Here is a 16,576-nt window from a genome sequence, read left to right on the forward strand (position 1 = left end):
TTTGTCCACATTGAAAAACTTGCGAGTCATACGTTTAGAAAACCCATGCTTTATTTTCTAGGTTCTTCAGCCACTTCAGCAGCGGTTCTTGAGAGTGATAAACCAGGAGAACTTCCCACAGACATGCCAGCAGGAGGAGGTGAAGCAGGAGATCACGGCCACGCTGGAGGCCCTGTGTGGCATTGCTGAGGCCACCCAGGTGGACAACGTGGCCATCCTTTTTAACTTTCTTATGGACTTCCTTACCAATTGCATTGGGTTGATGGAAGTTTACAAAAACACGCCAGAGACAGTCAACCTCATTATAGAAGTTTTTGTTGAAGTTGCGCATAAGCAGATATGCTATCTTGGAGAGGTGAGTCTTTGGTCTCTTCTAGATCAGAGCTCCTGAGAGCTGTGTAACAAGGTAACAGATACTTGACACTGAGTGAACGTTATTTGAAATAATATTCTTGTGCCCCCTAAGCATTGTTCAAAAAAACTATTTTCAAAGAATTCAGAGTTCAGAGGATGGCTCGTTGAATGAATGTAAATTCTTGCCCTAAAAACGTTAGTGATTAGTCATTTCTTTTGACTAGTATTTTACTCCTTATTCAAATGAAGACTATTGGATAAAACAGTTGGATTATGGTAAAAAATTGTAACCAAGTTCTCTGTGGTGGAACCCTGGGACTTAGAATCTGAGGTGGTGATGTGTGTCTTTGTTTTATAATCAGATGAATGTTTAGACTAAGTTCTTTTGTATTCAGTCAGCAAAGGTGTTCCCGATTTGTGTTTTGTTGTTGTTGCTGTTAGATCAAAGTGGTGGTTTAGTTGCTCAGTCGTGTCCAACTCTTTGCGACCCCACGGGCTGTAGCCTGCCAGGCTCCACTGTCCGTGCGATTCTCCAAGCAAGAATACTGGAGTGGGTTGCCATTTCCTTCTCCATTAGATCAAAGGAAACTGCTCAAAAGTGAGGTTTCATTTTGTAAATGGTGTTAAGTGTCATCACAGGTACGTTGTTCAGTGGTTAGGCCAGGGCTGTTTATTCTAATCTTTGGTACTCTGTGCTTTGTGCTTCTGCAAGTTAAACCATTTTCAATCTTAAAATAAAACTTGTCATATAAGAAGTTGAAGTAGTAAAGCAGTTCTGTTGCCAAAATCATACTTTCTCATATGTATTATCAAATGCACACAAAGTGTCAAATTTTATGTTAGAATACTACTAACACTTTAAATGCAACTGTAATCTTACGGTTTTCCATTTTTATTAGTGCTTTAATATAGTTTAAAACAAGTGTTAGAGCAACTGTCAGAATTTATAGAGTAAATTTATTATATCCAAATTTAAATATTCTTTGATGTTTATGTTTGTTTCCCAGCCAGGTTCTCCCCAGTAGCATAACTTCTGCCTACTTTTTTCCAGTCCAAAGCCATGAACTTGTATGAAGCCTGCCTCACTCTGTTGCAAGTGTATTCGAAGAATAACTTGGGGCGGCAGAGAATCGATGTCACGGCCGAGGAGGAGCAGTACCAGGACCTTCTCCTCATCATGGAGCTTCTTACCAACCTTCTGTCCAAAGAGTTCATAGATTTCAGTGACACAGGTAACGTGTGCGAGGCTTTGGTGTGGCGTCCCCGGGAAGCTCCATTCACACGGTAGGCAGAGTTGGTCTCTGTGGCTGTGGGGGCGGGTGGGAGGCCCAGTGTCCTGTGTGCCAGGCTCTCCTCTTCCAGGGACGTCAGTGCTAGTGTCTGCCCTTCACAGGGTTCCGGTCAGTACCAGGCATGCTCCTATCCAGCAGCCTGAGGCTGGTACCGCTGCTCACTCACGTGAGAGGGGAGGAAATGGCACAGAGAGGCTGTGCCACTTGCCCAAAGGCGCACAGCCAGCAGGTAGCAGGGCTGGTGCTCGTATCCCTGCATGGACTCCAGAGGCCGTTGTCTTCAGTTAGTTTTATTGACTTGCTCCTCTGTGTCCTCTGAGGTACACCTAGGGAACCCGAGCCCTTGGTCAGTGCGGCTTGGGAGCCACTGAAGTTGGGCGCTGGCACACCCTTCTGTGAAGCCCTGCGCTGGGGGCCCCCCCACCAGCAGGACCTGGGGGACGTCTGTTAGCTGTGCTGGGCCTCCCTCACTGTAGAGGGGGTGTGACAGTCAGTGCCTGTCCAGTCAGGTGGGCTAATGATGAGCTGCAAGGTACTTCTGATACCTGTTTTCATCACTTACGGTCTCGTCACCTCCACTGTCACAGGCCAGTGCGTCTGGGTGATTCGGCCTCATGGTACTGCTGTCTCCTCTTCTCAGAAACCTCCCGCCCCCTGGGCTCAGCACACCCGACACTGGACGCTGTTCTTTGCACCGATCACTTTCCTGTCCACTCGCCAGCGGTTTCTGGCAGTCTCTGCCCTGTGTCAGGGCCCTGAGATGACGGGCCTTCCCTGACCACTGTCTCTAGGCCTGGCTGCTCACGCGGGTGTTGGTCCTGGGGCTCCTAATTCCTTCAGGCTGGCACTGCGTCACCTTTCCTAGATCAGGTGACCCTGTAACGCCTCAAGCCGTCCTGACCTTTCCCTCGAAGGGTGCATGTGACACAACTTGGTGAGGTTCGAGCACTGTGCCCATTGGTGTGTGGACTTCTGAGGGGAGTGTGGACCATAGTATGTGAGCCCTGAGCCCCGACTGGAGTTGAGAACTGAGGTTGGGAGGGACAGAGAGCTTTGTGTGAAGGGCATTTGGAGGGGACAGAAGACCGCAGGCTCCCCCAGGAGTGAGCCGTGGAAAAGAGGTTATGGGTCACTGTGGACGGGCAGGTTTTCAGAATAAAAAAGCAAAAGGATTAAAATCATAATAACACGTTAGAAAAGAAATTGAGGCCAAAATGCTCGGGATTGAAAGTACAAAATAAGGGTAAAAAGAATAGAGTAAAGGTGGGTAGAGTTGAAATCTAGAAGGAAAAAAATGAAGACAGTTAAAGTACAAAATGATAAAGCAGCAGCATTAGCTGATAAAACATGGTAAAATTGAAAAGAATGTTTTTAAGTGATTATTATAAAAATAAAGATAATAGATGAGATAAGATAGAAAATATTTTAATATTATGAAATAAAATTAATAACACTGGGTGAGATATCAAAGCACATTAAAGTGAGCCTCTGGGTGACATTCCTGGGGGAGCCAGCGGCTGCAGAGCCAAGTGCCACAGTCCAGGCCCAGAGCCTGTCCTGTGAGCGGGTGTGGGGCACGGGGAGCCCCACGAGCAGCCCAGACTTCCTGCCAGTGGGACCGAGGTTCAGCAGTGCCTGGCTGTGGACAGTAGGGTCCTTCCAGTTAGAGCTGAGCCTCTGGAGAGGACAGAATTACACTGAAAACGTGGTTTTTAAGTAGAGGTAGGTGTTTTTTTAAAACCTCATTTTTTTTCCCCTCCTTGTTGTGCGTGTAATATGCTCATAGTAGAAAAGATGTGAAGTATATAGACCGAAAAATCACCCATACTTTGACTTAATCCAGAGTCAGCTGTTTCAGTTGTTTTTTGTTAATTTCTCTTCAGGTTATTTTGTACGATTTGTTTTGTAGTCATAGTCCAAATATAATTTTATATTCTGCCCTTTTCATTGTTAGCTTTTCCCTTGTCATTAACACATCTCATGACTTTCTCATGGCTGCATGTTAACCCACTTGTTTTCCTAATATTGAACATTTGAAATACTTACAGTTTCTTAGATGTTTATTATGCATTTTGGTCCTTTATCCATTTAGGTCTTTAAGAGTCTTAGTAATTTATGCCTCATTTTTGGATTAAGAATAGTAATTCTTTGTCATATTAGCAACTTAAAAAAAAAAACACCTCTATTTTATGGAATATTCCAGTATTTTTCTCCACCTAGGAGAAAAATGACTACTGCTATGGAAATAATTTACTCCACAGTATGACCATTGTGTCAGTGGAGTCTACTTTACTTTTCAAAAAATGTTGATGAAGCATTAGTTTTACTTTCATCACTGTAGAATGATAATGTCAACACAGAATATCTGCACCCAGTGCTCAGACCCTTAGAGCGAAGCAGGGAAGGAGGACCCGGGTGTCTGTGTCATCCTCCCGTGGATTTGTTTTGTCCTGGGCCGTGACTCCACTTTCCCTGTCAGGTAGGAGAGTGTATCCATCTGTTGATGTTGCAGCTGTAAGACCGCATTGTTGTCACATTGCAGATGAAGTGTTCAGAGGCCAGGAGCCCGGGCCGGCAGCAAGCAGGTCTGTGTCAGCGGCTGACGTTGTGTTATATGGAGTGAACCTGATCCTGCCCTTGATGTCACAGGACCTCTTGAAGGTTCGTGAAGAGAGGAATGTGAACGTTGAAACCCTGCATGCTTGAACGTGAAGGTTCAGGATACTTGGGACACAAGTGCATGTCTGACTCAGTTAAGAGCTGGTACCTGTGAAGTGTGCCTGAAAACAGAGCCCGTGTGCTGCTGTGCTGTGTCCTTCACGCCTGTGCCCGCCCCTGCCCTGTGCCTGCCCCATCCCTGTGCCCGCCCCAGCCCTGTGCCCTGGCCCCCCGGTGCCAGGGAAAGACCACGTCTTTCAGAGACTGAGTGCTAGTGTTCGCTGGTCGCGTGTGTTCAGCAGATGCAGTAGGTTGTGTGTGTGTGCAATTGTATGTGTAGGTGTGTCCTCTGGTACTTTCCCAGCACATGCCCAGACTGAGGGGCTGGGCAGCAGGGTACATCCCAGCCGCTCCTGGACAAGCAGGTGCAGAGAGCAGAGCTACCTCAGCTGGTCACGCTCCCTGTGTCTGACTGCACTGGCCTTGTCTCCTCTCACCACTCTGTGTCGAGGGTGTGCTGGTGACAAGGCCTCACACCCCTTCTGCCCCGCCCACCCCAGAACCATCCAGGAGTAGGAGGGAGAGGAAGAGGGGGCTGGGTGCTACACAGAATAAGGGGTGGGCAGAACATGAGGAGCGTGTGCTATACAGAATGTGGGCTGGGGCTGACCCTGAGCAGTGTGTGTGTACACACAATGGGGGGCAGACCCTGAGGGGCGTGTGTGCACACAGAATGGTGGGGGTTGCCCTCAGGAGCATGTGCATACACAGAATGTGGGGCAGACCCTGAGGGGCATGTATACACACCATGGGGGGAGACCCTGAGGAGCATGTGCTACACAGAATGGGGGGAGAGACCCTGAGGAGCGTGTGTACACAGAATGGGAGGGAGACCCTGAGGAGGGTGTGTACACAGAATGGGGGGGAGACCCTGAGGAGTGTGTGTGTATGCAGAATTGGGGGAGAGACCCCGAGGAGCGTGTGCTACACAATCGGGGGGAGACCCCGAGGAGTGTGTGTACACAGAATGGGGGGAGACCCTGAGGAGTGTGTGTATACAGAATGGGGGGGAGACCCTGAGGAGTGTGTGTACACAGAATGGGGGGGAGACCCTGAGGAGTGTGTGTACACAGAATGGGGACAGAGAGAGACCCTCCGTGTGTGTGCAGTTGAGGGTGGGGGTAAGGGTTGTTAGTTCCCAGCACAAGATCTATTAGTTGCTAACATACTTGCTTTATTGCAACTGTTTTTTACATCTTATTTGTATCTTTGTGTTTTCTGTATCCTGTATGTGTTTTAAACAAACAGAAGCTTGATGCTTAATGCTTTATTCCACTAATGAAAACAGGTATCATTGAACATCTAAATATTTAGTATTTCTTTTTCAGTTTCCAACTTTGTGTAATCAATACTACAAATTAATCACATTTATTTGTGAGATTTTTCCTGAGAAAATACCGCAGCTTCCTGAAGATCTTTTTAAAAGTCTGATGTACTCGCTGGAACTAGGAATGACATCATATCCTTTAAAAGCGTGTCATGAGCACTTGGCACTGGGGAAAGAGGGTGCGTGAAGAAGCATTTTCAGGAGTTGTGTTTTTCCTTTGGTTGTTCAGTCTAATTTCTTGAAAAGCAGCGTGTCTTAGGTACAGTGATGCTGTGTTTCTTTGTGAATTTGCCTCACCTTGGCCTCCTTTCGCAGATCCTAGGGTCTCTGGTCCCTGGTCCCAGAGTCCTGTCTGATGGAGCCCAGTCAGTGGAGTTGGGCCCTGTTGCTGGCCTCTGATCTTAGTCCTGCTTGGTTGTGTGTATCGTAGTCAGAGCACATGGAGATCCCCTGGTCCTGGGCCCCAGACCCGTGCGGGCAGGCTGGGACACAGTGGGGCCCTGGTCTCTCATCTCACTCAGCAGACTCCCACATATTTACTTCAGTGCGCTCACTTCTAGAACAGTTGTCCACTGGCTGACAGCTCTAAGTGTTGTGTTCTGAGTCACAGCTCTCTGTGCTCATTGTTCTTTGACTGTGGTGATCAGAATGAGTTCGGAGGTTTGCCAGCTGTGCCTGGAAGCCTTGACTCCGTTAGCTGAGCAGTGTGCAAAAGCCCAGGAGACGGACGCACCCCTCTTCCTGGCCACGCGGCACTTCCTCAAGGTGAGGCGCTGGGCGTTCCCGCCAGGCGGTGCTGACAGCTTTATCCCTGACAAGACTGTCTTTCTTTCCACTGTGGTTTCAGGAGCTCAGCTTCGTAGCATCCTCGGATACCACTCCTCTGTCGCTTTGTGTTCTTGAAATTCCATGTGGTGACTGTACCAGTAATTCGATAATCAGATAACTTCATTTACCACAGCAAGCAATAACATCTTCACGTTTGTCCTTGGCATTTTAGAAAACTATTTCTTTACTTTTAGAGTTAGTTAATAAACAAGAATAACTACCACCTTCTTTTTCCCTCTTGGAATGGGGAGGGACTGAAGGGTGGTACGGTTGTCCATGTCTTTATTGAGAGGTGTTCCCGTGTCTTTCAGCTGGTGTTTGATATGCTGGTTTTGCAGAAGCACAGCACGGAGATGACCACCGCGGCCGGCGAGGCCTTCTACACGCTGGTGTGCCTGCATCAGGTACTGGCGAGTCCCTGGGCCTCTCCTGGCTCATGTGGCTGGCGCTCGTTCCTCGGGGACTGGGCCTCTGTGTGTCTGCACCTTCCTTGAAGCCTTGTTCTCAGTAGCTCGGGCGTTCTCTGTGTTTATCTGACAAGCTGTTCATAAGTAGTTACTTTCCCTTCTTCACTGTCATAACTTGTCCTGAACACCTGTGCTGGAAGACACGGCCTCTGTCCTTGAGGAGCTCAGTTTTGCAAGGAAACAAGATACAGGAGCCTGGGCACCCTGAGGAGTCTGCCCTCAGGCGGCCTGGAAAGCCGCAGTGTGTTGTCTCCTAGGACAGGGTGGACAGCTGTGGGCGGTTGGAGCCTGGAGGCCATGTGCAGTGCCCCCTGATGGGGCGGGCATGGTGGGGAATGCAGGGGTTGGGCTGGCCTGCCCGTCTTCCACAGCTCCATGTCCCCCTTCCCAGTGGAGGGTGTGCCTGTGGGTGCAGGGGAGGTACAAGGGCTGTGCATTTGCTGGGCCTGGGACCTAGGGTAGGTTTTGAAGAGCCTCACATGCTACTTAAAAACCACCTTCCTGCAGCACCTGGCTCCAGGGGGCTCAGGGACTCCTGTCACCTCTGCCATGTGTGGTGCCCAGCTTGGGGGAGGGGTGCTCCTCCATTACTTGCTTCCTTCCCTCTGCCTTCTTCCCTCCACCCCTGGACATAAGCCATTCCATCTTGGTGGCCTTTTAGAAAACACAGGCACACGTTGTAGAAAAGAGGGCAGGGCCTCAGGCTTGACTGGTCTGGCCCTAGAGCCACTGCCATTCCTGTGACTGGGGGAGTGACATGCGTGTGTGCGCTTGTGTCTTTGTGTGTGTACGCTCAATCCCTGTGCACAGGCCCGCCACCTCGGGCAGTTAGGTCAGCTCCATACTGAGGGGTGGGGTGGGGTGTGTGCCTCACCCCTCTTGTCCAGATGGGTTTAGCATCTGGCCTCCCCACTTGGGTTCACGATGCCCCAAGAAACTCACAAGAAGGAGTAACAGCCGCTTTTTTCATAGTGCTTATTTTAGAAAGCTGCCCTGCCTGCATTCCCTTAACCCACACCCTGTTGGCTGTGCCAGGCTTTATGGTGGAGGGCGTCACAGGCAGGGAAGCCACGCCCACTACCTGTCCACGCCACTGAGCACGGAGCACACGTCCCTTCTGCTGCAAAGGAGGCCGGGCCATGCCCCTCCCCGCCCCTTGCCCAGCTCCTGTCTGCACTTGGTGCATGCGCTGTGTCGTTGCTCTGCGGGTAGGATTTCTGCATTGACCTCCAGGAAACCTGGGAGTCAGCTTGTAGACTTAGGGCCCAGGAGTTTACCATAAATCTACCCACCAAGAGTATCGTAAAATGCAAAATAAAGTGCTTTGAAACAGCAAGGAGAGGTAGCGGCACAAGGTAGGTCATCCTTTGGGCTCTGGACGCAGTTCTTGGGCTCTTTCTTGCTCAAAGTCCTCTGGTCTTGGCTCTGTCCTTGCTTCTCTTTGTGGAGAGCTTTTGTCTGTAAAGCAGGGGTGTCAGCTGTGTCCGCCTCACAGGCTTGTTACACAGCAGTGAGTTACCAGTGGAAAAGCTCAGAGCAGGAGGTGTCAAGGATCAGAAGAGCTGCTGGCCTGCCTTGTGGGCCCTGCAGCCCACTGATTGGTGTTTCGTGTAGTCTCTGAGGATGCTCATGCTCTTCTGTACTTACCTTAGGGATGCTCTGCGCCCTTCTCTCTTCAACAGGCAGAGTACTCGGAACTGGTGGAAACACTGCTGTCGAGTCAGCAAGACCCAGTCATTTACCAGAGGCTAGCTGATGCCTTCAACAAGCTGACCGCGAGCAGCACGCCCCCCGCGCTGGACCGGAAGCAGAAGATGGCCTTCCTGAAGAGTTTAGAAGAGTTTATGGCAAATGTTGGTGGTCTCCTTTGTGTAAAATAAACAACAGAGCTTTATGCTGTACCAGACCCTTCCTGCGAAGTGCACTGAATTGCTGAGATTGACTAGAGTCTTGTCCTGTTCATCAGTCCCACGGCCACTCGGACTCTGGAGAGCCTGCCAGCTCGGGGTGTGATGCGGGGAGAGTCGGCTCAAATCGGCTTCTGCTGTAGGCGTTAGCCGCCGTGCGGCGTAGGGCTTGTACTTTGTCAAATGAAACTCAGTATGTGTGCAAACACATGTGGGCACCAGGAAGTACATCCCCAGTGCCTTTTCCCTCTTTGACAGAGCATCAGGTGGCCGCCAGCGTCCAGTCTTGTCCTTACAGACAGGCTGGATGTCTGCTCGGCCACTGGCCGTTGATGGCACATCACCGAGGAGCTGGTTGAAAGGGTAGACCCCGGGGCCCAACCATGGACCCTCAGAGTTTGTTTGTTGGACCCTGGATTCTTCATTTTAACAAGCTCCTCTCCTCTGCCACCCTGCAGCTTTCAGTCAGTGTAGGAGACACTGAACGCTTCTAGCGATGTGCTCCCCCCAGCCCAGTCCCGTCCTTCCCTGGGAGGGGCAGGTGCTCCAACCAGAGAAGGGCACCAGGGTGGATGTCTGTGGCCTCTCATTGCCCCCTGTCTGCTGGGTCACGGCAGCCTGACCACTGCAGGTCCTGTGAACCTGCTCTGATGCCTGAACCAGAGGAGAAAAATGTGTGTCTATTTTTGTTCCATAAAAATAACTTTAGGAACTGTAGCCATTTCATTGCCTTAATTTTGAGAAGAAATTACAAAAAGAAGCAGAGTGTTTTAGTAAGAAATCAAGTCTTGACGCTTCAGTTGGTTTAGGGTGTTGGCTGCTATGAACCCAGGGCCCGTTTGATTGTGTCTTTGTGGTTTTGTGGGTGAAATGAAAGGCTTATTCATACCTAGTCTAACTTTCTGAGTACGTTTCTGTTTCTGTCCACCCTCGTGGCCCGTGGCTGATACTCTGCTCTGAATGGCTTGCTTAAGCAATAACTCTTTTTAAGGATGTGAATTGCTGGTTCATACACACACTTAAAGGTGGAGATGTCAGAGCAGTAATTACCCTCATTTCACAGGAGCCACGTGAATTTAAGAGATTAAAAAGTTCACCTTAGATCTCCTTTGATTTTTCTAATCAGGATTTGTGTACTGCTGTCATACTGTCCTGAGCTCTGTGTGCCAGCTCAGATCACAGAAAGGGAAGTGAACTTAGGACCAGCAGGCATGTGACCCTGGCCCCTGTGGGTCAGGACCCACAGCATGGTCACAGAGGACGCGTGTGTGCAGGGCCCTGTGCTCCGGGCAGTTACAGGCCCCCGGCCTGTGCAGGCACTGCTAGACACAGAGCAAAGCCTCAGCTTTTTGTGAAATGTTCCCTTATTCGATCATGGCTGGTTAAACAGCTGAGGTAGAGCAGAAACGTCTCGGAAGATGTCTGGGGAAGCTGGTGTCCTCTTCCAGAAGTACACGTATGACCACCTTCCTGAGACACTTGGGACAGTGCATTTACTTTTAGAGTTCTCTTTCCTTCCCTTAGAGAACTTGAAGTCAGAGGCAGCAGGAGTTACTCTGTTTTGTGGTGTTCTGGTGTTTTCAGTGTCCAGTGCCCTTGGGCCCAGCAGTTGTGATCTAAATACATCCCTGTCTCTCTGCCTAAGGGCACCAAGATGCAGCTGACCGGGCCCGTCCTCTGACTGTGACAAGACTGTACTCAAGTTGTTATTAAAAAGAAAGATAAGTAGAAAGGACTGCCTTGGTAAACAACAGGGCATCTGGACAGAGATGTCTTTGCTAAATTTGCCCATATTCTGTCACGATACTGTATTTTCATTAGGAGCCATTCAGCTGAAATGAGAGTTTCTTCAGCTTGGACCAAATGGTACTGAAAGTACCATAAGACTGTGGGTTAGTGGCAGACTGGAAGGATGGGCCGCCACCGTGTCTGGGTGGTCGGAGCCAGGCTCTCTCCAGGTGTTTGTTTGTTTTCCTGGTTGGATACCTGTTCAGTTTGGGTGTTGTGTTTTACTTTGCTATGTTTGTTGGCTTCCCAGTTTTGGACGGTTCTGTTATAATGGTCTTGGCTGAGTGGGTGTCGAGAACGCTGGCTTAATTCTAGTAAATTGATTTTTACTACTAAAACTGACTTGTAAAAGGAGTTTTAAAAGCAAAAACATTATCTGTGCCCCTTTTTTATACATTCAAGGGACACTGTTGCGTATTTGAGTTCCTACATGAGTGTGTTTATACTTTCTCTGCTTCACTGACAGGTTCCTTTCACCTCCGCTGTCAGCTCTCTCTCGTTTTTATTTTCCTTGGCCCTCTGTCTCTGGAGGCGTAGTCCCAGCAGACTCTGTGTGTCTTTGCAGTGTGTATTCCTGTGACAGCCTCTGACAAGCAAGCGTTTAGCAGCTCTGTGGGAAGGACTGGTCAGCGTGCAGGTCCTGTGTGCAGTCCTGGGTGGCTGGCTGCCTGGGGCACACCTGACAGCATCTTTTCAGCACAGTAATGTGAGTCTTCATGGGCTGGGAGATAATGGCATATTTCCTAACATCGCAGTTTTTTTCAAACTAGTTTTAACAATTTAGTCTTATTTCCTTGAAAACAGTGTTTCTAACTATATTACATTACTCTGTTCAGAGGAGGTGGTTTACTACTTTTTTTTTTCTTCACAACTTGCATTTCAAAACCAAACATCTTTCCCCCAGTCAGCATTGCTTAACTTCCCTTACTGTCTATGGCTGGATTTTCTCTTCTACCAAAAATGTCAAGTCTTTGTATTTCTGATATGACCATATTCTCCTTGTCTGTTAATACTTGTATAAATCCCTCAAGTACTGAAGGAAATGAGTTGTCAATTTCAAGGATTTCAAGTTTGAGTATCTGCAGGGTCTGTTGCACCCATAAAATGTTATTTTCATAATTTTACATGTTTCTGTTTGTCACCTCTGCTGTTAGAGGTGTTGTCCTTAGATCTTAGTAATTAGCTGTCTCTGACAATGATTCTTGTTATAAGTTCCTGAATAAAATATTAACTGTTCAGAAGAAGAAACCTCAGTACTTCTTAGGGGTTTTTCATAACCAGAGAATAAGGAACCAATTTGGATCTTGAGTTCTTAATATTACAATTTTCTGTAAATTTCTCTGTAAAACAGCATAGGTGATTTGAGGATATAATAATAATAATGTTTTAAATTATTTTTAAATGTAAGTGGATATTCTCTGACTTGGTAATAACTATGTTCTGAAAACACTGCATCTAAAAATTCTTTAAAAATTGATATTCTAAAATTTTAAAATATCCAACTTAGGTATATTGCTGAGCTGAAATTAGTTTGAAGTGCTGTAGTTCAAATTGAACTTTAAACATTTTAATTTAGATGTAAGAAATGTGACGTATTCCTGATCAATTATACTGGGAATCTATGACATTTAGCCAAAGACTATATTTGGTTCAGGTAAAGATGAAAGCCTAACGACGGGCATCCACTCTGTCCTGCAGAGGATGGATGACGTGATCTGTTTCTTGCCTCCAGCTCTGTGCACGTGAGTCTTTGTAAAGGTGGATGCACGGTGATAGCGAGATGTGGTCCGCATGTCTGCCCCTGCGGCTCTCACCCCAAACCGTCTTTGTCCCGCTTGCCCTCTGTGATCTGCCCTTCACCTGGTCCCAGAGTTCCCAGCATTGGAGAGCTTTTGGCCTCAGGTTTTCTTTTCAGTCTGTGTTCTTAGGCTCTCAGCTGTTAGGAGCGGTCAGAATGTACTGATGGCTGACTGTCCCAGCTTGACATTCAGCAGTGCGTCTGCGCTCTGTACCTGAGGGGGGTGTGCCCACAGTGTCTCAAGCCAGGCTGCCTGATGTGGTGTCTTCTACCACTTAAGATGGTGACAGATTGCAAACACTGGTATTGTGATTTGGTTCTCTGTACAAAGGAAAAAGCTCCATGCAGTGAGCTTTTTGGCTTCATTTCTGGTTTAATGGTCACAAAATGTTAGCACTGCTACCATTCAGCATGTGTAAAATTTTTTAAATTTATAAATATTAAAATTTTAAACTTATACTGACTTTTCAGTTTTTTTAAGAGACCCAGGGATGAGTATACTGTTTAAATATTTACCTCTATTAACATTATTAATAAAGATATAAAGTTGCATTTAATTTTTCAAAAGATGCTATAGTACGATTATAGGAATTAAATCAAGGCCTTGTATTGAGCCAGTTATAAGCTGAATATCCAACTGATAAAATTTTATTTGTATTTTTTAATTCATGGGAGTTAAAATGTCTTCACTAAATATTTTTATTACATTTTTGTTTTGATCATGTGTGATTTGTTCATGGGAGTTTAGCTAGACTACCATATGAAAGCTATGTAATGGTGCCACTTCATTGACCAGCCAAGCAGATGATGACTGACACTGGGGACATTACACAGTCAAAATAATTTTAAATAAAGAACACGAGGACATATCTGCACAGTTAAAAATAGGGAATTGCATTACCTTCTGGGAGAATACCCAACCCTAATATTAATACAATGTCCAGGATTCAGAGAGAAAATCAGAATTTCATTTATATTCTGTTGTATTGAGCAGATGTGTTTTTATCTCAGCTCACACTCTTAGAATTTCACCGTTATTAGTTAAATCGCTGGGGTGGAGGAATATTTGTAGTAAGTGTAGTTGGGTCATTGTTCTTGACTTTTCAGGGAAAATGGAAAAGTACCATCTGCTGTGTGCTGGGCGGACTTTCTTTTTTACCTAATCCTAAATATTGTAGACATACTCAGTGAAAGGTAAAGTTTTTATTTTAAACTTGATATTGCTTTGAATGTTTGTTGATTTCTTGGGTTATGTTGAGATTTAATTCTACTCTAAGGATGGATAAAGAAATATTAGGCTGTTTAGGAATTAAGTGGAGTTCTTTCATTCTCAAGGGGGGATCTTAAACCAGGTACATCACCTGCCATTGGAGGGAACTGTAGATGGTCTTAGAGGCCATGGATGTAAAAGCCTGGTGTTGTTTCTTAGATACCATCTTTAAAATCCTAGTGCTCTCTTAAAGTACAGTGTGTTTATAGTGTGTGGTTTATGAATGATGACTTTGGTGTATTAATTAATTATGAAACGTTTTTGTATGTTTCTTAAACATAGGATCCCAGATTGGGTCCTGTGCATGCTCTATAATCTCAAATGGCAGTTGTTTTAAAACTTCAGTGGAAGCAAAGGGCGTATTTGGTGATAGCAAGGAGAAAATCTTTTGCTTGGAAACACTGTACAATACCAATGGCAGCAAGCACTGTCATTTCTACCACAGAAGTCAGCATCCTGCTGAACTCTTTCAGTGTGAATTATTTTTAACGTCTAGCAAGAGAATGAACTGTGATTAAATCATTGACACTTCTCAGAGCTGATGAATGGGGGGAAAAAAACACCTGAAGGAAAGAGAGGGGGCCTTTTTTGTTTGTTTTTTATATATTGTGGTCTCGCTGTGGAGCATGTGGGATTGGCCCCTCACCCCTGCTTCGGAAGCACCGTCTTGACCTCTGGACTGCCCAGGAAGTCCCACAGAGAGAGTTTAAACAGGGACATGCTAAATACTTTTATTCCTGTAGTAGTTAGCAGTTTTAAGTTTTGGTAGTGTTCACTCTTGATTGCTTTGCCAGGTCACTCTTCAGATATTCTCTCAGTAAGCCCTGCCTCTCAGGCTGCAGTTTTATTTGCACAACTGCTCATAACTGCACTGCCCCGGATGGTCCTTTCTCAGGACTGACCAGCGAAGCTGTTGGGACTGGCCGAGTACAGGGTGGAGACAAGCTCAGTCTCTGGCTGAGCTTCTTAGGGTTTTCACTGGTCACAGATCTGTCATGTGTATCATCAGTCAGTTTAGTCGCTCAGTCGTGTCCGACTCTTTGCGACCCCATGAATTGCAGGACGCCTGGCCTCCCTGTCCATCACCAACTCCCGGAGTTCACTCAGACTCATATCCATAGAGTCGGTGATGCCATCCAGTCATCTCATCCTGTCGTCCCCTTCTCCTGCCCCCAATCCCTCCCAGCATCAGTCTTTTCCAATGAGTCAACTCTTTGCATGAGGTGGCCAAAGTATTGGAGTTTCAGCTTTAGCATCAGTCCTTCCAGTGAACACCCAGGACTGATCTCCTTTAGAATGGACTGGTTGGATCATAGGGCCACACAAGAGGAGTAATTCCTGAACTGAGATTGATTTGAAAGTATCTTTCTAGTCCAGTTTACTTGACAAGTAGTTTCCTTTTATTTATTTATTTATTTATTTATTGGCCACATGGCTTGTGGGATCTAAGTTCCCTGACTAGAAATTGAAGCCAGGGCCTCTGCAGTAAAAGCACTGCATCCCGACCACTGGGCTGCTTTTAATGATAATAAAATTGCCTCTTGGTATCTTAAATTTTTTTTATGATTTGCAAAACCTATTAAATTACAATCCAAACGTTTCAGCTGAAAGAGTTGTAACTATTTGAACTTCTGACAACTGTGGTCACTTTAATTATAAAAATAACTAATACACATTAAATGGCAGATAACTATTGTCTCACATACGGAGAAAGCAGTTGAAACTTTGAAAGCTTAAAATATTATAGACCTGTTTTAATCCAAATATAACTTGCTTTAACAAATAAGCCTTTCTGGTGAATAAAGGCTTCCTATGTCCAGTGTCCTGTGTATGGAACACTGCTACCTCTGTAAAAAAAAATATTGCCATGAAAGTCAGTTGTTGTCTCTCGATTCATTTTTATTCTTTTAGCTTGATGTATATGTTTTCTTTCCTGCTGCTTTCCTAAACCTAAATTATAGCTGGTTTTGACGTATGCGATTTAGTGGACTTGTCATCCAAGCAATCAAAAAATGAAAGCATGGTTTGCCGTAAGCTTGGGGGCCGTATTTAAAGTGGAAATGACGGTATTCCCAGAATAGCAAATGGCAACCCACTCCAATATTCTTGCTTGGAGAATCCCATGGACGGAGGAGCTTGGTGGGCTACAGTCCACGGGTCGCAAAGAGTCGGACACGACTGAGCGACTTCACTTTCACTTCAGAGTAAGCAAACCTGTTTTTAATTTATATCCTCACCTTATACCAGAAAGGATTAAAGGTATTCAATAGAAGGTAACGTGGGAAGATGACGGAATTGCTAAGGAGGATGAGGGGAAAGCAGGCAGGGATGCTGCATGGATTGGTGGCCCCGGGGGAGGACAGTCAGGACAGTGCTCGGGGTCTGCAAGCGTCTCCCGTCCGCGCGCAGGCGTCGGCTCTGACCCGGCGCCACCGAGGGCACGCTCCCACCCGTCAGTCGCACACAGCGCTGCTGCTTCATGAGGGGAGGGCTTGCCCAGCTCGTAGGCGGTCTAAGCACGAGGACCGCGTCTTCGGGTCGCGGGAACCCTCGGTGTCAGGAGGGGGTCTACTGTGGCTCCAGCAGACGCACCGCGGAGGGGCCCGTGTGCGGGGTTTTAAAGGCCTTCTCTAACGTAGCGGTGGCTATGTCTATCTCTCCATTAGACGGAGGAGGCGGAACAGACGGGGCATTGCTGCTTGTGAAACGTACAATGAAGTGCAAACGACAGGCCTCTTGGTGCGCGTTAAAACCTGCAGCGTCTCTGCTGCCCCCGTCCTCGCGGGCACGTGCTTACCCGCGCAGCTCCAGGCGCCGGGCGGCCCTA

At 47.0% G+C, this 16,576-nt stretch overlaps 1 protein-coding gene across 2 annotated transcripts in view; it reads left to right on the forward strand.

Annotated features, from left to right (window-relative positions):
• The window catches only part of XPO4 (exportin 4), an 86,325-nt gene extending 77,449 nt beyond the window's left edge, over positions 1-8,876 (forward strand). The window contains exons 17-23 of one of the 2 annotated variants that reach the window (XM_068984387.1): positions 62-355; positions 1,406-1,586; positions 4,189-4,307; positions 5,693-5,838; positions 6,339-6,456; positions 6,831-6,923; positions 8,669-8,876. In XM_068984387.1, the coding sequence (XP_068840488.1) occupies positions 62-355; positions 1,406-1,586; positions 4,189-4,307; positions 5,693-5,838; positions 6,339-6,456; positions 6,831-6,923; positions 8,669-8,866 (1,149 nt within the window). In that variant the 3' untranslated portion in view covers positions 8,867-8,876. The remainder of the gene's footprint in view (positions 1-61; positions 356-1,405; positions 1,587-4,188; positions 4,308-5,692; positions 5,839-6,338; positions 6,457-6,830; positions 6,924-8,668) is intronic. The other variant, XM_068984388.1, reaches the window with a different exon arrangement.
• The last annotated feature ends 7,700 nt before the right edge of the window (positions 8,877-16,576 follow it).

This window comes from Capricornis sumatraensis, chromosome 12, assembly GCF_032405125.1.
Source record: "Capricornis sumatraensis isolate serow.1 chromosome 12, serow.2, whole genome shotgun sequence".
Classification (NCBI taxonomy): domain Eukaryota; kingdom Metazoa; phylum Chordata; class Mammalia; order Artiodactyla; family Bovidae; genus Capricornis; species Capricornis sumatraensis.